The sequence below is a fragment of the Bos indicus genome, chromosome 11 (genome assembly GCF_029378745.1).
Source record: "Bos indicus isolate NIAB-ARS_2022 breed Sahiwal x Tharparkar chromosome 11, NIAB-ARS_B.indTharparkar_mat_pri_1.0, whole genome shotgun sequence".
NCBI classification, from domain to species: Eukaryota; Metazoa; Chordata; class Mammalia; order Artiodactyla; family Bovidae; genus Bos; species Bos indicus.
This window is the reverse complement of record NC_091770.1, coordinates 82715379-82737961: the sequence shown is the minus strand read 5'-3', so window position 1 is coordinate 82737961 and position 22583 is coordinate 82715379. Positions and strand designations below refer to the sequence as shown.

Below are 22583 nucleotides of genomic sequence, written 5' to 3'. Positions count from 1 at the left end.
TTGTCATGAGCTATTTATCTGTGTGATGAGTTTGTGCATGTTTTCTTTATGATACTTTATTAAGATGGACATCTTTGTTTTATACATTTTTCTATACGAATCCAGGAGTTGGTGAGGGACAGGGAGGCCTGGCGTGCTGCAGTCCATGGGGCCGTAAAGAGTCGGACACGACTGAGCGACTGAACTGAACTGATATGAATGCTACATTTCACACAGACACACACAGGTAAAAAGAACAGTCTACACATACCACACATACAGTGTGAGATAACTGTTTCATTCCTCTCACAAGCACCTTTCAAACTCCTCCCTCTCACCCAGACTCACCTCTTGCAGTGCTTTACTCATCAATGGTGACATGTTGATACTCTCCCCTCCTTCTGGATGGATTTGAAAATTCACTCTTTGATAAAGAATCTGAAAAAGAACACTGTATATTATAACAGAATTGTTTTTAAATTTGCCTCATTTTACAATGTAGACTTGAAACTTAAAAAGCATTCTTTCGAGGGGGAAAAACAAACAAACAAAAAAGTGCAATCTCCTAGTGGTAACAGGCTGACTTCAGGGCTCCATGAACACCTTCCCAAGGATGCAACCACCGTTTCAGGAGCGGAATTAACTGTGGGAAACCTGATGTACAATGTAATGAATGGCCAGGAGATAAAAATATGAATTCCAGAATTCTTCACATGCGTTTTACAACTGGCCTAACATCCCCCTGATGCAGATCTAGCCTGTGAATTTTAGGAAACTGAGCTTCTCTCCAACCAAAGCCCACACCCTGCTATTTCCAAAGAGCTTCTAAGGGGATGGTGTCACCACCAGTTTTAACTCACATGGTTTCCAGTATACTACACAGGACCTCCTCTTAAATATTTTGTTCTTGACAATACTAATGTTCCCCATTATATTCAATAAATTGTTTCCTAATACTATTCTCTTATTTCTCATACCTGTAGCCTTTCTTTACTGGAATAAAGCCAACAACACTATTTTATAGCTTAATATCTTCAAATTTGTAAGTAACAAACTATTTTTTCCATAAATTAAAATTTTCATATTATTGGTAAAACAAAAAAAGCACAAACCCAAGATCCACAGACCCAACAAAATACACTTGATACAGTTCAGGATTTACTTTATTGGGAGACTTACTTCTGTCTTCAGAGAGCTGCTGGCAGCTAAAAGAAGTTCAATGCTGCTGGGAGGGCAATGTGTCAGAGCAAAAGCCATGAGCTCTTGCCGAGTGGCCAAGTCCTGGTAACCTTCTGATTGTGCTAACTGGCTACAAACATCCCAGCTTTTAGAGTAACCTGAAAAATGGGCAAGAAAAACAAACTGATTTTCACTAGAAGAAAGAAATTTTCAATCCAACTTGAAAAACGTAATGGCTTTTTACTGAGGTCTTATGTTACCAAAGCAAAGTCAGTCATAGTGATATGTATCATTATATAAGCAGAAAAACACAATGATCTAAAACAGAAAAGAAATATTAGGTGAGTGTATTATCCAGAAAGTTCAGCAGCGCTCCAGACAAGTTTTTCTGATAAACTATGTTAAATTTCAGATGAAAATGACTACAAATAGTAAATTATCTTCAACCTGACAATGACTACAGATAATTTACTAAGATTTGATGTTGAGTAAAAACGACTGAGTATCTGAATTCAGAAAGAACTGAGTGTGGACCAAGCACTGTGTGAGCTTGAGAAAGGTCCAAACATCATCATCCCTCACCACCGCAAAAAAACAGAAATAATAGTAATTCCTCTTTCCCTTGGTTGTAAAGTGAAATTCAAAGTCGCTCAGTTGTATCCGACTCTACGCAACCCCACAGACTGTACAGTCCATGTAATTCTCCAAGCCAGAATACTGGAATGGATAGCTGTTCCCTTCTCCAGGTGATCTTCCCAACCCAGGGATTGAACCCAGGTCTCCCTCATTGCAGGCAGATTCTTTACCATCTGAGCCACTAAGGAAGGTTGTTAAGGGAAGACTGTAAAGATTAAACAATCTTTATTTTTTTAAAAACTGTACTTAAAAGCAGTTTATACACTGCAAAGTTCTAGAAAAAGATAAATTATTGTGGAAAGCTACAAAGAATCATCCACGTCACACATGAAGACAGAGGTCCAGGGACAGTGCCAAAAATACACTCAGAGTCTGACTCTCGGCAGAGGGCTTTGCCCTATGCAAGTTTATGCTCTAAACTCTTAAAACGCATTTTCATTCTTATTTGAAGGACATCCAGTTAGAAAGTAGGTCTTGTTTCTAAGTACAAAGGCCTTGGCCCAGGATAATTTCTCTAAATATACAAAGTCAGAATTAATCCAAGTACTATCCTTATAGGAATAAACTTAATACAAAGCTCTCTAAGGAAATGATAGTGAACTAAGACAATGATTTTCCAGAATACCATAACTATTCTGAACTTCAGTTCAGTTCAGTTCAGTCGCTCAGTCGTGTCCGACTCTTTGTGACCCCATGAATCGCAGCATGCCAGGCCTCCCTGTCCATCACCAACTCCTGGAGTTCACTCAAACTCATGTCTATCAAGTTGGTGATACCATCTAGCCATCTCATCCTCTGTCATCCCCTTCTCTTCCTGCCCCCAATCCCTCCCAGCATCAGTCTTTTCCAATGAGTCAACTCTTTGCATTAGGTAGCCAAAGTACTGGAGTTTCAGCTTTAGCATCATTCCTTCCAAAGAAATCCCAGGGCTGATCTCCTTCACAATGGACTGGTTGGATCTCCTTGCAGTCCAAGGGACTCTCAAGAGTCTTCTCCAACACCACACTTCAAAAGCATCAATTCTTCGGCGCTCAGCCTTCTTCACAGTCCAACTCTCACATCCATACATGACCACAGGAAAAACCATAGCCTTGACTAGATGGACCTTTGTTGGCAAAGTAATGTCTCTGCTTTTGAATATGCTATCTAGGTTGGTCATAACTTTCCTTCCAAGGAGTAAGCGTCTTTTAATATCATGGCTGCAGTCACCATCTGCAGTGATTTAGTGGTGCACAATCACTAGGTTAATATCTGACAGTTTTTCCATGAAACCAGTTTTCCAATGCTGAGGTTGTAAAGTGTTAAGCTTTTATCCAGTTTTCAACATTTTCACAGATGTATCACCAAACTCTCTCCTTGACCAAACTTCACTCAGGCTTCTCTGAGTCCTCTTTTAAACGAGACCTCTACCTTGGCCCAGCCTTTGTTGAACCTGTTATAATCCAGTTTCAGTCAAGAATCCTGCCAAGTCAGTTTAAAGAGAATCTCCCACCCTTTGTATCTGATCACCCTGGCGTGCCACCAGTAAGTCAGTTTAGTACAAATGCCCCTATCCCGGATGTCTCATCACTGTAATTTTTCAACCATTGTTGATCCCCTTAACCTGATCCTCGGTGATAAATTCCCAGCTGTCTTTTCTGTATTTGGAGTTGAGCCTGATTTCTCTTCCATTACAAAAGTCCTGAATAAAGTCTTCCTTACTCCTTTTAACAAGTGTCAGAATAATCATTTATTTTACCAGTATACAGCAAATATACAAATCATCAGTGTGCAACACCAGGAGGTATCACAAAGTGAAGCATTGCATCATTAGCCATGCACAGGCAGTGGGTAAACAGCTAAGTGTGCCTGAGTTTCCACATACTCAGGCACAACTGCAAAAAGCAGATCATTTAGCCCAGAGCCTATGACAAGACAACATTCCTGGCTACTCCTCTGGGGAATGTGCTCTTTCATAGAGAAATTATTCCACAATACAACCTGCTTATCCTCCAGAGACTTGAGTTATAATTTCAGTATCAGTGGCAAGCTACTTCCCAACTGCTCAAATTCGAAAAGCATTTTGTGATCTTTTAAAGAAATTAAAGAATAGAAATACAGACAATGTAGTCACAAATTACAGATATTTCAAATTTGAAATTTTTTCTATTATATGTCAAATACATTAAAAAATTTACATATTTTGTAATATTTTAAAATTAAAATATTTTACATAAAATTGCTATTAAAATTATGAGCCTACTTTTAATATGGAATGGAAAGCAACCATATCCCAGATAAAACGTAACCCCTTGAGCCCATTAAAGTATTTACATTAATATACAAGCACATGGAATACCTACTTATCAGTGCTCACAAAACATCTCCCAAGGCCTATGAACACAGTGTGGCTGGCTTACCAATTAGACCAAGTGATTTCAAAAGAGATCTCGTCCATGAGTCAGAACATGAGCAAAAAAAAAAAAAAAAAAACATGAGCAAAGTGTTAAGTGGTGTCTACTTCACCTGTGGCCATCAGCTCCTGACAATGCACATTGGCAGCTTTGTAGTCATGGAAACGCAGTGCCTGCTCCACTAGAAGGATGAGAACCTGTCCACGCCTTTCTTCTGGGTCTTCACCTAAAAACACATGCAAACAACTTACTGTTTGGGGCAGTATCAATGGATAGAGGAGTTCCTTAAGTCTATCTTTCTAATTAATTCTCAAATGAAAAACAGAGATTAGAAAGATTTTTATAAGACAACAGGACAAAAGGTCAAGGCCACTTAGACCTTTCAGTCTGGTTATTAATCATGAAATTCTCTCTCCAAAGTGATCAATGATTAATATCGGCCCCATACAAAATATAAATTGGTACAACCGTTGTGGAGAACAGTACGGAGGTTCCTTAAAAAAGTAAAAATAAAACTATCATATGATCCATCAATCCCACTGCTGGACATGTATCCACAGAAAACCATAAACCAAAAGGCTGCCTGCACCCCCATGTTCACTGTAGCCAAGCCATGGAAGCAACCTAAATGTCTATCAACAGAGGAATGGATAAAGAAGACGAGGTACACAGACACAAGGGAATATTATTCAGCCATAAAAGAGAATGAAATAATGCCATTTGCAGCAACACAGATGGACCTAGAAATCGTCACACTGAGTGAAGTAGGACAAGGACAAACATCTTATGATACCACGCAGACATGCAATCCAATTTTTTTTAAAAAAGAAAAGCAATGAAATTATTACAGAACAAAAACAGACTAACAGATAACAAAAACCAATTCTGTAGGGAGGGATAAATGAGAAACCTGAGATGAACACACACACACTATTATACATAAGATACATAACCAACTAGGACCTACTTTATGGCAAATGAAACTCTACTCAACATTCCGTGATAATCTATATGAGAAAAGAATCTAAAAAAGAATGAATATGTGTACATTTATAACTGGATCACTCCACTGTACACTAATACAACACTGTAAATCTGTGATACTTCAGTAAAATACAGATATACCAGCCCCAGACCAGCCATTCCTACGTAGGTAGGTAGAGGAAAAGTTTTCCTCCAAACAGGGAATTTAAACATGTTTCCTATTTATTCTCATATTTGAATGTCCTAATTCTAATCAATAATGACAAATAAAAAGATAAAAACCATAAATACAAAGTAAAATGGATTTAAATTTTATAGTTTCATTGTGAGAAAGTTAGTTTGTGTATCAGGTGATCTGAGCAAGTGGTTAAAAGAAAAAGCATAACCAAAAACAAGCTTGAAAACAATGATTCTAGAAAAGTCCTACAAAGAAAACCAAGTTCACAGGGAGAAGAGCCAGCACTAGAACCAGACTAGGAATCTACTAAAGAAAATGGTCTAAATGTTTAGTTTGAAGAAAATACTAATGGTAGCAGGACAAAACTTTGAATATATGAAATATAATTTAAACTATGTCCACAAATTCTTTGGTACTCCCTTCTAAAGATGGAGCTTACTGCTTCTCCCCTTGAATGGGGATGGCTAGTGATTTATTTCTAACAGAGTCAGCTATAAACGATGGTGACTGACCTCCAAGAGAAGGTTGTAAAAAAGCACTAAAGGCTCTGCCCTGCTCTCTGGATCAATTGCTCCAGGAGAAAGCCAGGAGTCGCCTTGTTGAGAAGATGCTTGAGAAACCCCACGGAGAGCTCCCCAGGGCAAGGGGCTGAGGCTTCTGCCCACCAGCCAGAGAGTAATGCAGGCCTGTTCCAACAGCTGTGGAAGCCATCTCAGGCTCACCCAAGCCCAGTCAACTTCAAGTGGAGCCTATAAATATTTCCCTTAAACTTGGGAGGGCCTGTGTGACTGCTTCTGTGAATAAGACACATTAGAGATGAAGCGGCCCAAATTCCAAAGCTAAATTACAGCAAAATGACATGAAACTTTTGTTGGTTTCTCATCTATGCAGAGTACATCATGAGAAACGCTGGGCTGGAAGAAGCACAAGGTGGAATCAAGACTGCCAGGAGAAATATCAATAACCTCAGATATGCAGATGATACCACCCTTATGGCAGAAAGTGAAGAAGAACTAAAAAGCCTCTTGATGAAAGTGAAAGAGGAAAGTGAAAAAGTTGGCTTAAAGCTCAACATTCAGAAAACAAAGATCATGGCATCCAGTCCCACCACTTCATGGCAAATAGATGGGGAAACAGTGGAAACAGTGTCAGACTTTATTTTTTTGGGCCCCAAAATCACTGTAGATGGTGATTGCAGCCATGAAATTAAAAGACTCTTACTCCTTGGAAGGAAAACTATGACAATCCTAGATAGCATATTCAAAAGCAGAGACATTACTTTGCCAACAAAGGTCCGTCTAGTCAAGGCTATGGTTTTTCCTGTGGTCATGTATGGATGTGAAAGCTGGACTGTGAAGAAGGCTGAGCGCCGAAGAATTGATGCTTTTGAAGTGTGGTGTTGGAGAAGACTCTTGAGAGTCCCTTGGACTGCAAGGAGATACAACCAGTCCATCCTAAAGGAGATCAGTCCTGGGTGTTCATTGGAAGGACTGATGCTGAAGCTGAAACTCCAATACTTTGGCCACCTCATGCGAAGAGTTGGCTCATTGGAAAAGACCCTGATGCTGGGAGGGATTGAGGGCAGGAGAAGAAGGGGACGACAGTGGATTAGACAGCTGGATGGTATAACCGAATCAATGGAGATGAGTTTGGGTAGACTCTGGGAGTTGGTGATGGACAGGGAGGCCTGGTGTGCTGCAATGCATGGGGTCACAAAGAGTCAGACACGACTGTGTGACTGAACTGCACTGAACTGAACTTGGGATACTGGCTCTGGGAGCCCTAGGCCACCACATAAGAAATCCAGGTAGTCTGACAACAACATAAGGAAAGATGGTAAGTGAGAAACCACATAGAGAAGAGAAAGCCCGAGCTACTCCAGCCCCCAGCTTTTTCAATCTTCTCAGCCCAGGTGCCAGACATGTGAACAAAGCAGTCTTTGAGATAAGCACAGCCCTAACTGCTATATCTGACTGCAGTTTCATAAAAGACCCTGAACTGCCCAGTCAACCTTCAGAACCGGGAGAGATAAGAAGACATGACTGTTGTTATTTTAAGCTGCTAGGTTTCAGGGTGGTTTGTAAAGCAGCAATAAATAACCGCAGCATTCTGTAAGCTTCAGATACATGTTACCTGCCTGTGATTCCTTTCTTAACACCACTCCGCCCCCAGCTAAATATTACAATTGTCTTTTGGATTCTCTAACATCTGTTTACAGAAGCCGTGGACTACCCTCATACTCCATTATGCAACACAGTTCTCTGCTTCTGCAGCCCTCCAAGATGCTAAATTCCCAGAGGGCAGCAGGTGTGTAATAGAACTCTGTATCCAAAGTACCTGACAAAGTGGTATTACTTTCCTCTCTGGGGCCTCTATTTCCCCATCTGTAAAATGCCGGTAAGGAGAGCCTGCAGTGAACAGCAGAAGAGCCAGTGTGTTAAAAGGGCACAGAAGGGAGCTGGCACACAGCAGTCACGGATACACAGTAGCTATTATGTGCACTCAGGGGGCTCACAATAAAAGCACCATGTTGAATGAAATATGGATACTAGTCTTCTCCTTTAATGATACTGGACTGAAGTTATAACACAGATTCCACATTCAACTTTGTGAAACAGAGGTGGTCAAGTTGAGATGGTTCCAAATAGGAGAACTAAAATAGCTGCAGCAAAGAAAAGCCATTTGAACACCAGGTGTTCCACACAAATGTACTCGGCAGGACTGAAGAGTAATGTTCATACCATTAAAAATGCAGGCCTATCTTGATCACTGATATTCCTATTTTTAGGTCAGTGTCACAGGGATGAAAATGGAAATTAACAGTAGTAGGCAGGTACATGGAAAATGTAGACAGCATCCCTGACTGCTTCATTAGTGTCTATGACTGGATCCTTAAGAAATTCTTCCCTGATGATCAGAGTGCTTTCAAGTTTACAAAATGCTTTCGTATGTATCAACTCGTGTGAGTCTCATAACCTAGACTTAAAGCAGGGGGTGCATTCCTATTTTCCAGAAGCTGAAGCTTAAGTCATTTAGCAAATGAATAGGAGAGTAAGGACAGGACCAGTCTTCAGACCCCATGCTCAACTTCTTTGCCGCCTTCCAGGATACCTCCCGATGGCTGCCTGGCCCCCAAGGGATATCTGAACACATCTCCAAGGCCAGAGGTAAAAATGCTAGCGTTACGCTTTCAGATAGGCTAGAAAAGGACATCTGACACAATAAAATATACTAAAACTATAAAGCCTTAAGAAGAAGAGTCCTATTTAGATTTTAAAACATAAATGTGTCTACCAAATATACATATACATATATATATATTTACTTAAAGCTCAAAATATAAACAAAATCCTCTTTACTTTTTTAAAGCTAAACATGGAATTTAACCCCATTTTTATTAAAAACAATTTCTGGGGTTAAAAGCCATCTTCAGGCAGGACTAGATCTTGAGGCATGTAGACTGCCACTGGGGGGTTTTCCTTCTCTCAAATGGATTCATTTTCAGAAAACTGATCAGACAAATGACTGCCAGCATCCCTAAGGTTGTATCCTTATGAATTTAATTTAGAAAAGAAGAATGTGCTTCTGTCTTCCTGTGTTTATATATCAAACGTCAGGAAAGATTTTGATTGGTTTTTCTTGAGTCGCACGGTCATCTCTGCACTGGCAGGTGGACAGGAGGTACTGGCAGGACGACAGTGCCAACAACTGTGGCAAAGCATCTTGACTGGCAAGTCTCCACTGGGAGAGGGACGGGGTCCCAAAGAAAGACCACTTAGCAAACCAACAGACATGTCCAGTATAGACAGCTGGTGTTTCGAGTCAGCGGGCAGGCTCATTTTCATTCTTTTAGTTGAAATGGGAAGGTATTTGTCACAAAATTGTGCTGGATTTGAAAATTTTAAGCTGCACACTTTAAAATCTGTTTAAGAAGATTGAGGACTCACTTGAAGATGTCCATCAGGTGGGATACACATTGGATGAGTCAAAAATACAAAAGAAAAACGTTAAAAGACTGGTAAGCACAATAGCGTGACACATGGAGTATGGACTCAGAAATGCTCTGTTACTTAACCCTGCTGAGCAAGATCCTTAACTTCTCTGACCTTCAATTCCCCTCATAAAACAGGAAGAAAACATCAACATCATTTAACAGAAAATGAAATGAGACAATGCGTGAGAAAACCTGGCCAAACAGTAAATGCACAAATTGTTCTAAGTAATTATTCAGGTTCAAAAATGTTGATTTGGGAGAATGGCATTGAAACATGTATAATATCATATATGAAATGAATTGCCAGTCCAGGTTCGATGCAGGATACAGAATGCTTGGGGCTGGTACATTGGGATGACCCAGAGGGATGGTATGGGGAGGGAGGTGGGAGGGGGGTTCAGGATGGGGAACACGTGTATATCCGTGGCGGATTCATGTTGATGTATGGCAAAACCAATATAATATTGTAAAGTAATTAACTTCCAATTAAAATAAATAAATTTATATTAAAAAGAAAATATTACACCAAATGTGGAAACTGAAGGTGAACTAGTTGAGCTGCCTTGTCCTACTTTTTAAGTTTTCTGGTTATAAATGGTAACTCTGACTTCTCTTTCTGACCCTGTATGACCATGGAACCCCAAAAAAGTCTGCCTTCATTTAGAAAACAGAGGTCCAAGCAGCTCAACATGGAACACATCTTAATAACATGCCAATCTTGCTGGAAAAGACAAAACCTTGCTGAAAAGCAGCTCCTCTCACACCTAGTAGCACATATTCCAGTGTTTTCCTAGGATGGTGCACAGCAGTTAAGCTTTCAAAACTTACCTGCTACCCTCAGCAGCTCAGCAAGGCCCAGCAGCTTGGTGGACTGCTTGTAGCACGTGGGGGACTGGCAAATACACTCCTTGACGAGGCCGATCCGATCAGAGCACAATCGCACTACAAAGGAAGACACACTAATGATTCGTGACCAGGGACACGACGGAGGTACACTGACCTCCCTAATTTAAGGCAAATGAACCAAGTGAAAACTGTGTTTACCCCCAGATCAATAAGAATTAAGTAAAAGACAATTTAAAAAAATAATGAAGTTATTGTTGACTCTGAATAGATAATATACAATAAAACACACCAAGGAACCTGTAACAGACTATCACTGATCAATGATATTAGAAGTTAAAAAAAAAAAAAAAACACCAGACACACAATTCCAGTGAAAACTTATCAAAAACCAGAGATGAAAAGAACTTAGCTAAACCTCTCCCACTTCCAATTCTGAACATTTCCAGAGTTAGAATAAAGATAAGAGCCCTCTGCTGTACACCTGAAACTAACACAACACTGTCAGTCAATTATACTTCAATAAAAAACATAAAAATCTTTTCAAGAATAAAGATCAGAGATGACATGGAAACTAGCCAAGCATACCATGAATCACCAAACACACTTCATTTAGGGCACTGAGTTGCAGGATTTGAAGGAACAGAAAATCTCCTTCCTGCTTATCAGGTGAGGCTCAGGACACTGGGAGACGCCCACTGTCCCAAAAGGACAGATGACTTGTTTGGGCTGGTACTAATCTGACTTCCACCTTTAGGTAAAAGAACTTGAGCAATGCTAACATACTGTTAGTAATTTAACTCTAAACAACAATTTCCTGTCATTCCCTCTGTTAAAAAAAAATACGGATTCAATGAAAGAATATTCTACAGTAAGCATAAGAAGAAATAAACTATTATCATTTAGAGCTACTTCTAAATTATGCAACTGAAATGAATAAATTTCAGTCGAAAACTGATGTAAACGTGAAACTCTCACCTGTAATCCCCAATTTCTCTTTTTGTTTTTATCCAACAGCCTCACTGCTGTAATAACGGCACTGAAAAATGGGACAGAGGGCAGAACCTATTGCTAACAGATTAAATGACCAAAAGTACTCTTTATTTAGACACCTAAACAGGAATACTAGTGAATTTATGCAAAATAAGTTCATAAAAGTGCAACACTTAAGTAGAAAACTCACCTTGCAAAGGCAAGATCTTCACCCCAAATTCTTCAAGGTACCCCAGGGCCTGGATAAGATCGAGCTCCTCTTGAATGGCGGCAGGTCGATCTGTTATCAGCTGTAAACAGCACCTAGGACAAAACCATTTTTAAAGTGGAAAAGCAGCATACGTTCAGCTAAGCTGCCCTTCTATGATCGACAACACAGAGATCCAACACATTTATCAGACACCAACTCCCTTCCAGGTATTCTGCTAGAGGCTTTCTGATCTCTTTCTTAATCCTCACAGCAAGGCTGCGAGACAGAGAAATATCACCACCTGCTTTGCAAGGAAGCCAAAACTGAAGCTCAGAGGAGTGATTTGTGCCGGTTACAGCACGTAAGGTATCAGAGGATAAAGCAAGGTACGTTAGCTCCGGGCTTAGTGCTCTGTTTACTGTTGACTCCAGAGATAATGATGATATAAAAAGGATTAAGCAAAAAGAAGGAATTTGTATAATTTCCAGTTATTCTTCTAAGGAAAGCAGAAATGTCTTGATTTCGGTCACAACTTTGTCTCTCAAAGGAAAAAAGAATAACCTAACAAAGTGCACAAGAGACATTTTGCTGATCAGAAACAATCAGTTGTTGACGCAGTACTGAGATAAATGTAAGTGACAGTGATTTGATAATCTAAGAATTTGTGATACCTATGGAGGATTTTAAGCAAATTTTGTCAAACTCAGAGAAAGCATACTTGATAAATTTTAGTTAACAACAAACCTATTTTCTGAAAGATGCACATAGAGGAACAGTGCGGAGAAGGCAATGGCACCCCACTCTAGTACTCTTGCCTGGAAACTCCCATGGATGGAGGAGCCTGGTAGGCTGCAGTCCATGGGGTCGCTAAGAGTCGGACACGACTAAGCGACTTCACTTTCACTTTTCCCTTTCATGCATTGGAGAAGGAAATGGCAACCCACTCCAGTGTTCTTGCCTGGAGAATCCCAGGGACGACAGAGCCTGGTGGGAGGCCGTCTGTGGGTCGCACAGAGTTGGACATGACTCAAGTGACTTAGCAGCAGCAGCAGCAGAGGAACAGTGGGGCATGAGACTAGAAAGGACAGGCAGAGATCAGGCCATGAGAGTTAATGATTCTAAGATCCTGGACCATCACAGGAAGATGTCTAGGCCAGTGTCTACCTACATGACCAACTGACAGATATGGGCCTATCTTCTTGAAAAAATTAAGGCATTTAAATCAGATAAGCACTAACACATACTACTGGTTCAAGGGTAAACAGTATATAACCTATTTATGGTATCTACCAAAATTCCAACTGAATTTACCTTTGAACACAGGAATTCCAGTTCTAGGAATTTATACTACAGATAGGCTTTTTTTGAAATAAAAGACACTAAATCAGGAACTAATTAAATAAACTATATAAACGTCAAACAATGGAATATTCTACAACCACCAAAAAAGAATGCAACAAACCAATACGCACTTACACAGAAAAACCCTATATATAGATACCGAGTGAATAAAACAAAACAGAGAAAGGTATGTACAAGTAGTAAGCACCTGTGACCTAAGAAAGAAGAATGTAATATTCAATAAGATATTCCAGAAGGATACACAGGAAATAAATTAAAAATATAGAGGGCATTACAGATAGGGGAACTATAATGAGGAGACAGACATTGTCCATAGCTATCTTTCTGTATTTTTGAATATTTTATCTCGTGGCTGCATTGCTTCTTCAATTAAAAAAATTAGTAAATAAATAATAATTTAATCAATAAAAATGGATGGCTTTTTTCTATTTCAATAAAACTGTGAACAATTAAATATATCTGAGCTCACAAGTCACAATCAGTTGGTGCAACGTTATACACATACGACATTTTTAAAATTAAAGTGTGTCCTTATAGGAGAAATTCCATGGACAACAGAGCCTGGCGGGCTATGGTCCAAGGGGTTGCAAAGAGTTGGACATGGCTGAGCAACTAACACTTTCACTTCACTTTCATAGGAGAGAGGAGATGGATGAAAGGAAAATACTGCAAGTATAGTTTTAAAATGATCTCCAGGAGCATCTGTCAAGAAGATTTAGGTCAAACACAACTCCCAGTTTCAAAGCCTGTTCTATTTGATATTTTCATCATCTGAAATAGAAATACTTTCCCTTGGGAAAGGAGAAAAAATTTACTAACTATTTTAAACAACTTTGTCAAGTTTAATAACATGCCTTGAGAAAACATGACTCTGGATAAGATTTCACTGGCGGAGGTGGGGAGGGAGGGCAGAGGGTGGGGCAGGGAAGTTACCTTTAAAAGTCTTGCTAGAGTTGAAGCAACTACTAGTCATTTGAGGGGAAAAGTAACTTAATAACTACCACAATCTTTACACCAAAATAATCCTAATAAGCCTAAAATTTCAATGCAAAAATAAAACAACTGAAGTAGTAAGAAAACAATACGAAAAATGACTTTAATGATCTTTGGAATTAAAGGTCTTTCAAAGTCTGAGACAAAAGACAGAAACCTTATGTAAGAGAAAAGAATAACAATTACAATTTTTAGAAATTCTAAATAGCCATTTGAAAGATAAATTATATACAATAAAAAGCTGGCAACATAGTTAAGCCATTAAGAGAGGCAAAGGCCTAAAGTTCTACATGCAAAAAAAAAAAAAAAAAAGCTCTTAAGAACGAAGATGATGGCATCCGGTCCCACCACTTCATGGGAAATAGATGGGGAAACAGTGGAAACAGTGTCAGACTTTATTTTTCTGGGCTCCAAAATCACTGCAGATGGTGACTGCAGCCATAAAATTAAAAGATGCTTACTCCTTGGAAGGAAAGTTATGACCAACCTAGATAGCATATTCAAAAGCAGAGACATTACTTTGCCAACAAAGGTCCATCTAATCAAGGCTATGGTTTTTCCTGTGGTCATGTATGGATGTGAGAGTTGGACTGTGAAGAAGGCTGAGCGCCGAAGAATTGATGCTTTTGAAGTGTGGTGTTGGAGAAGACTCTTGAGAGTCCCTTGGACTGCAAAGAGATCCAACCAGTCCATTGTGAAGGAGATCAGCCCTGGGATTTCTTTGGAAGGAATGATGCTAAAGCTGAAACTCCAGTACTTTGGCCACCTCATGTGAAGAGTTGACTCATTGGAAAAGACTCTGATGCTGGGAGGGATTGGGGGCAGGAGGAGAAGGGGACGACAGAGGATGAGATGTCTGGATGGCATCACTGACTCGATGGACGTGAGTCTGGGTGAACTCCGGGAGTTGGTGATGGACAGGAGGCCTGGCGTGCTGCGATTCATGGGGTCGCAAAGAGTCGGACACAACTGGGCGACTGATCTGATCTGATCTGAAGAATCAATACCAAGAAAAAGGAATGCTAACTTTCCTATACAACAGGCCAAGAGAAGAATAGAATCCCTAGTCCATAAATTTCCACTTGGAAGGGACTTTTGGGTTTTATTATCTAATCAGGTCTCCTGTCCCTAAGCAGACTGGAAGCCATGTAAAGGATACAGACATGACCTAATGTGCTAAAATTTTCCAGAACCTGGATTTTCAGGCTACCACATGAATTTCTTCCAATAGAAGAAAAGTATAACCTTACAGAAAATCAGCTAGAATGACTGTGGGAAAGTGTGCTAGAGAAAAAGGCTCATAAACTAATGAACACTCATGATATAATTAAGTTTTCTTTCTATATTCAAGCACTAAGCAACTGTACCCCAAATGGAAGAGTACTCTGCACTTGTGATAACGTATTTTGTAAGTCAGAGAATAACACCAACAATGCAGTGTGTGTATTCTGACCCCACTCTCTCTTATGGAGAACACAGAGTTCCTCTACCTGGCCAGATCCATGCAGGTGTCAGTGAGGTTGGTAGAAGAATTGAAGTACTCTCTGCTGGCTGCCAGAACCAAGTCAATACTTTTTTCGTAACTGACCCTGAATTGGGTTTTTCCTTTATGGGCTATACTAGTTGGTGGATTTATTGAGCAAGCACTGCAGTGCATCATCTGCCCAGCCAGGTGGATGTTCTCAAGGCGACTGGAACACAGAAGACTTTCTGTAAATATCTGGGGAAAAGAATAAACTAGAATTAGTGCTTAGAAAGGGAGGGCTCAATTCTCAACACAATGGAAGCTCTGATATCCAAGTATAATAAATTTTAAAAATACATCCATTCTACAAGTAGAGGTTGCACAATACCATGAATGTACCTCAATGACAATGAAGCATACTTTAAAATGCTTAATTTTATGTTATGTGAATTTCACCTCAATTAAAAAAAAACTCCCTCTTTTAGCAATAAGAAATAATTTAACTGAACAAACTAATGGTAAGCATACTTTCATGTGTTACAATGAACACTTAAGTAAAATACCTAAAGTTCATACTCACTAAAATCAGGTCCATTAGACATACTGTCCCACACTCTGGTTGAACTATAACATTTTCATTTTTTAAAAGAAAATCTTTGAATATGGTACACATAATTAATGACTGCTTAAAGCACATAAAGTCAGTCTCAGAAGTGTACGTGAATGCTCAGTCTATCAGTCACGTCTGACTCTTTGCAGCCCCAAGGACTGTAGCCCATCAGGCTCCTCTGTCCATGGGATTTCCCAGGCAAGAATACTGGAGTGGGTTGCCATTTCCTTCTCCAGGGGACCTTCAGTCTCACTAAATACCTAAGCTACAAATGTTCTCCTTACATTTCACCACTAGAATGACAATACACCACGTGACCTTTTTTTTGCCAATCTGCAAATTAAAAACTATTTAAATACAACAGAAGCTACTTGATGGAAGGTAGTTGTGCAAATACCACAGCATTTTACATGGCAACTAATAGCACCAATTAACATAAAATTTATTCTATAATTGAGGTTATTTACTTATTCCAAAAGAGTCTCATTAAAGAGATACATTTAAGTCCACACTAATCATATCAATATATAATCAGCACAAGAACTTCCCTGGGAGAACGTCCCCGGAAGAAGGTCCCAGGGACTGCTCTTTCCTATCACGCCAGAGGACAGAAATAGAAGCAAGAACTGAAAAGAAGATTTAATGGACAGGCAAGAGTTTCCTTATAAAAAGGAAGGCTACCCAATTTTGATAGGATCTCCTTACTCTCAATCATTCTAAGCTTCCGGAAAAGGTAGTTTTATTCAGGCTTTTACCAAAATGACTGGCAAGGATAAAATTACTAATCTCCAAAAAGGGATCTGCTATAAAATACATATTGTGGCAGAAAGCAAATTATCAGGCAGTAACCCTAAGCACTTATACAACAGGTGAAAATGGCTCTCTCCAGGTGACCAAAAGGACTTAGGTGTAACAATTTCTCTTTTCCTTTGATTTATTCAGGTAAGCCATAGAGAGTCAATGCCCAATACTGAAAATAACAATTCACTCCTATTATTTTAAAGGTTTTGCTGAAATAACAGTACATATTTCTGCTCTACAGGCTATATAGAAATCTTGCACTTTATCAAAATTGAGCCAATGACATTTCAAATTAATTTCCAAGAACAGGTAAACTGAATACAATGGCCACAAGTCAGTAAGACAATATAGCATAATTTAAACAGCACTAAAATATTTTAAAATGCCAAATCTGGGTTATCCTCTAGAATCAGTTTAAGACAGTTATAATATGCTTTAAAATGTTTTCTCAAAGAAGAAAGACTAACAGCACAAAGTTGTTAAAATATCAAAGCCTAATACAAATGTGTTAAAATATAACAAAAACGATTTAATATGTCAAGCTGTTATGATAGATTACACAAAAGTGAGTTCAAGTGTAATATATTTAACACCAATTTTTCAGTCAAAATCAGAAAATACCAGGAAATAATGCTACATACACTTAAAAACTACTTTAAGCATACTAAGGACAGTTAAGATTTGGGGACCCATATGCATATAGATTATTTTCTCCTGAAACTGAATTTCCAGTTTTGCTTTAGATACAAGGGGGAAGTTACTGGCAGTTGTGCATGGTCGGAGACTGTAATCATCAATATAAACTTTACACCCATCAAGCACATAAAAATCTGAAGTTCAAATACAAAAAACTATTCCTTTTTCAACAGCCTATGTTCATTTCTCAACAGTGCTCTTTTGTTAAAACCACCTTGAATTAAAATACAGCCAATTTCATAAAACACAGACCTATTTTATAACTCTCATTTTATCAACAGGTTATGCTTCACGATTGTCAGAGCACAGCAACACGAGAAATATCCTACACAATTTGGATCTGGCTTATTTGATAGGAAAGTTCAAATGGGAACACTCTTTTGAACTGTATCTCATTAAAAATGGGTTAGCTGGATCATTTTTCCATGCAAAGCCTGAGGAATTTGGTGGTAATTCACATACCTTCCAAAATAAGGATTAAATCCTCCCGGGTTACAATCTGAGACAACTAGCCATCTTTAAGTACCCTTTGTACGCCAAATACTAGAATATGCACTAGGGGATCTGAAGATGAACATGATCTAATAATGCCTGCCTATAGGCTAATGACCAAGAGGAAGAAACTTATAGAAACACGCAAGTCACTACATTTGAAAGAAAGGCTACAAAAGAGATGAGCTATATCAAAGGACAAAGGAAGGCATCCTAGAGGACATGATTAGTGAACTGAATCCTACAAGTTATCATCAATTTTCAAATTTAAAAAAGAGGAACATATTCCAGGTAGGCAAAAGGAATAACGTGCAGAGTCACAGAAGCAGGGAACAGCATGGTGAGCGGAGGGACTCAGGACAGATCAGACACCACTGGAGCCCAGAGGACACAGTGGAGTGTGTCAGAGGCGAGAAATGCACAGGGTGGCTGGAATCCCCAGTGGCTTTCTATGACAGGGTAAGAAATATGGGTACTTTCTGACTGTAGATAGGGAACAAGCAGCTCATTTTAAGAAAAAGAGTGTAATGAAAAGGTCTGTTCTAGAAGAATATTCTCAATCCGTGTTAAGTTAGAAGGAGACATGGAAGGAGTGGAACAAGTTTGCAGGATTATTGCAACTTAGCAGAGATGAAAACAGACAGATTTGACAGACTTTTCTCAGGTACATGAAGTCATTTTTCACAAGTCACCTGTGTTAGTCGCTCAGTTCAGTTCAGTTCAGTCGCTCAGTCGTGTCCAACTCTTTGCGACCCCATGAATCGCAGCACGCCAGGCCATCACCAACTCCCGGAGTTTACCCAAACTCATGTGCATCGAGTCGGTGATGCCATCCAGCTATCTCATCCTCTGTCATCCCCTTCTCCCCCTGCCCCCAATCTCTCCCAGCATCAGGGTCTTTTCCAATGAGTCAGCCCTTCACATGAGGTGGCCAAAATATTGGAGTTTCAGCTTCAGCATGAGTCCTTCCAATGAACACCCAGGACTGATCTCCAGTCATGCCCAACTCTTTGTGACCCCATGGACTGCAGCCCACCAGGCTCCTCTGTCCATGGGTTTTTCCAGACAGGGATACTGGAGTGGGTTGCCATTTCCTTCTCCAAGGGATCTTCCCGACCCAGGGATCGAACCTGGGTCTCCTGCACTACAGGCAGATTCTTTACCATCTGAGCTAAAAGGGAAGTCCGACTATGATGAAGTCATTTTTGGTGACCACCGAAACTATGGAAGAGAGGCTTGTACTTGATGTACAATTCCGAGTTTTCCAGATGAGAATTAACCCACTAAATAAATGTGTGGCAATGAAACGTAGATATGAAAGTTCAGAAACGTAGATATGAAAGTGCTCAAACTCAATTACCAGCTATTTGTCAATAATTCAGTCCTATTACTTACGGTGAAGCTTCTGGTCATCATCTTTGTGTTCAATGAACAAAATCTAACAACCAAAATTTAAAAATTAAAAGGAAACACTAAAATCTGTCAAATTACCTCATAGCAAGCGTCAGAATCTAGACACGTGTAAACATTCTGCTGCATAGTTAACATGTCCTGCAGCAACACTCTCCAGTGAGACTCACTGACAGGAGGCTGCCTGGGAGGAGAAAAAGAAAAAAGAAAATTGCTGCTGTCAATTGACCGAAAGTAAAAAAATCGGTACCACCATTCTATATGCCACACAGCTCCTGGATGAGCAACAGAAGTATATTTCATTTGAATTTCCAGGGAAAAAAGCTTGGATTAAAGACAGAGGGAAAAGGTGGGCAGTGACACAACATCAGAGACGCTGGCAGAGCGATCTCAGCCACAGGTAGCCTAGACACAAAACTGGAATAGCATTCTCTGACTACGGCAAAGGTATACAAGCTGTGAGTTTCTACGGTGAAATAAAACACATGGCCTAAGATAATGCAGCTGCAATACAGCAGAAAAAGCACTTGGAGACAGGAGAATGCATTTCAAAATTCCATCTTCATCACTTTGCAATTGCCAGCAGGGGACGTCCTTAACTTCAACCACACGTGCAGACGGAGAAGGCCACAGAGGCCACACACGGCTGGAGCCTTGAGGTGGGAAGCGCAGCTGGTCAGCAGGGCAGCCTCAGGGTTTCCTCTCAGTGGGAGTCTCGGCAGAGTCCAGGGAGTCTGGGACAGTGTTGCAGGGCTTCCTTCCACCCAGGTGCCAGCCCACGTAGGACAAGACAGAGCCCTGTAAGGCAGCTGCAGTTCCTATCTGGCTTATGAAGACGCTTCATTCCCCACACAAGTTGGTATCTATTTCAACAATTCCATAACCACAGTGTTCAGGGTCCCCTCAAATATAAGCCAGTGACCAAACATGGGAAAGTTCAAAATAGCAAGTCCCTAGCAGGTTCCCCAGTGTATCGACAGTTTTCTCTGCTCAGAAGCAATTTACCAATCAGGGCTCGAGCAGTGAGGCCTACACAATCTAGCTGTTCAAATACCGTGTCATGTCAGCTTCCAGAGTCACAGAGTTAGATATCTGATGGCTCAGATTCTTCTGCAGCAACAGAAAAGGTTTTGTTAACAATGCCCCAGGGACTCACATACTAGCTCTGTGACTGAGAGTATTTAATACTCCTAAATTTCAGTTTTCTAACTTAAAGTCCATCTCAGACAATGATAAGGAATGGAAGAGATTAATGTGGATAAAACAGACAATTGAAGCAAGGTTTTTCCTAAGTGTAAAAACAGGCTCAACTGCCTGTATAGAACTGAATAAACTTACTAATTTCTTTGAACTTCAGTTCCCTTTTTTGAATATTATGAGGAATATTTTAAAGTAGAATGTATGAAAAGACACGCCTCACATTTTTCTGGCACAACAGAGCATTCAACAGATGTGAATGAATGAATGAATGTGAAAGTTACAAATACATTGTTTTTCTGTCGTCACATACACCATCACGAATATTGCCTGGTAGGAGGGCGAATGTGCTATATAATTCTCTCCACCTCTCTTCAAAGTTCATCTTTGTTGAATATCTATGAGTTTGTAATCACCATTTATGTTTATTTTCTAGTGTTGAAGTTCTATATAATCATGAATCTCATTGCTTGAAAAGGGCAGGTTTTGTTTTGTGTTTGTCAAATACCAACTGGATGTTTCTTTTCCATGCATTGTTTTCTTTCTTATGCATTAAAAACAAAATTTGCTTCCAGCATTTTATATTTGTTACACAAAATGAACAATTATTTCTATCCAATATGCAATAAAGCTTAAGAGAACACATTCTTTTCCAGCATACAAACACATAAAACAAGCTGACATATTTGCAAGTCTTTAAGGATAATCCCTGAAGTGCTTCCCTTAGTTAGACGTTGGTATGTGAACTCTTTGGGTGGACTTCAAAAAATTAAAGGGCTCTTTCAAATTTGGCTTACAGGCAAAAAAGTAGCAAAATGTTTGAAAAATTAAGTGTCTCTCTTGCACAAGCTTCATAAAACCAGACCTGGGCACTGTCTAGTTGAATTCAAGTTCTCATGCCCAGCTGTTCTTCTGGAAACCAGCAACACGGGACAGATGGTATTAATGCTTGCTCACACATGGCTAGCTGTAAGTACAGGTTTTAATTAAAACAAATTATAAGACATTATTTCCAATGGTCTTTTCAGAATACATGCAGTAAATAAGAACCAAGAGTAGAACTTGGGGGCACCATAACAAGAGATTTGAAAACTGACAGAGATACCTGAATACAAACACAACGTATTAGTTACCACTTTGGAATGATGGCATGTGTTATTTTCCAGAGAGAAAACAGTACAGCATTCAAGATGGTAAAACCTCATTGGTGACACAGTCAGTGAAACCTGCCACCATTCAGAATATGCATAAGAAAATTCTATAGTTGCTGAAGGTCAAGCTGTGGTAGCATATGTGAAATAATTAAGATTCATTTCAAGTTGACTACCTTGAAGAAAGAGGCCATGCTCTCTTTCACATTCTCAGTAAGTAGAATGCCATAAGTAGAAATTAACTTCAAAGACTTCAAAAGCATTTGAGAGATTCAATGGAAAGACAGCAGGTAATCTAGCAGCAGCACCAACGCTTTCTTATTGAAGAGTGGATTCTAGAGTAGAGCCAACATGGTGGGAAATACTGACCAACTGTTTACAGCTGTAAAGAAATCTTAAGACTTAAATTATCGGAATCTTCTAAATTACTCATTTAAAAACTGAGAGATGGCCAATGATACGTAAGATTCCAAATTACATGTACGGTAACTATAACACTTCCCCTGGATAGGCTGATGATTTCAAGGGAAATATAAGGCACATAAATCAGTAACTATAATAAACTGTCCAAAAAGAGATGAGGAAAAAGTTTTAAGACTTCCTATAAATTTACAATAATTTTCAGACTTACTACAGATCTATAACAATTAACATAGTATGGTTATTAGAAGACAGACAAATAGATCAATGGATCAAAATAAAGAATTCCAAAATAGGCCCCCATTACATGGATGACTGATAGTCAACAAAGATGCAAAAGCAATTCAGTATAGATAGTCTTTTCAACACATGATGCTGGAATATTTAGGTATTAAAAAAAAATCGTGAATGATAAACAATAATGAACTCTCAAATGGGCCATGAATCTGACTGCAAAAGGAAAAACTAAAAATTTTACTACAAATGGCAGGAGGAAATCTTTGTGGCAAAAGTTCCATAATATGACATCAAAAACACAATCAACAAAGAACAAGCTGATAAACTGGAACTTATCAAAATGTATACAATATGCACTTCAAAATACAGGTATGAGAATG

The 22583-nt window shown here is 39.3% G+C and overlaps 1 protein-coding gene across 2 annotated transcripts in view; it reads right to left on the bottom strand.

Annotated features, from left to right (window-relative positions):
* Positions 1 to 22583, bottom strand: part of NBAS (NBAS subunit of NRZ tethering complex) — a 333473-nt gene that overhangs the window by 156170 nt on the left and 154720 nt on the right. For both annotated transcript variants that reach the window (XM_019970679.2, XM_070799115.1), the window contains 7 exons: positions 19280 to 19382; positions 15215 to 15444; positions 11370 to 11482; positions 10172 to 10285; positions 4300 to 4413; positions 1159 to 1316; positions 328 to 417 (listed from right to left, as the gene is read on the bottom strand). In XM_019970679.2, coding sequence (XP_019826238.2) covers positions 328 to 417; positions 1159 to 1316; positions 4300 to 4413; positions 10172 to 10285; positions 11370 to 11482; positions 15215 to 15444; positions 19280 to 19382 — 922 coding nt within the window. The remainder of the gene's footprint in view (positions 1 to 327; positions 418 to 1158; positions 1317 to 4299; positions 4414 to 10171; positions 10286 to 11369; positions 11483 to 15214; positions 15445 to 19279; positions 19383 to 22583) is intronic.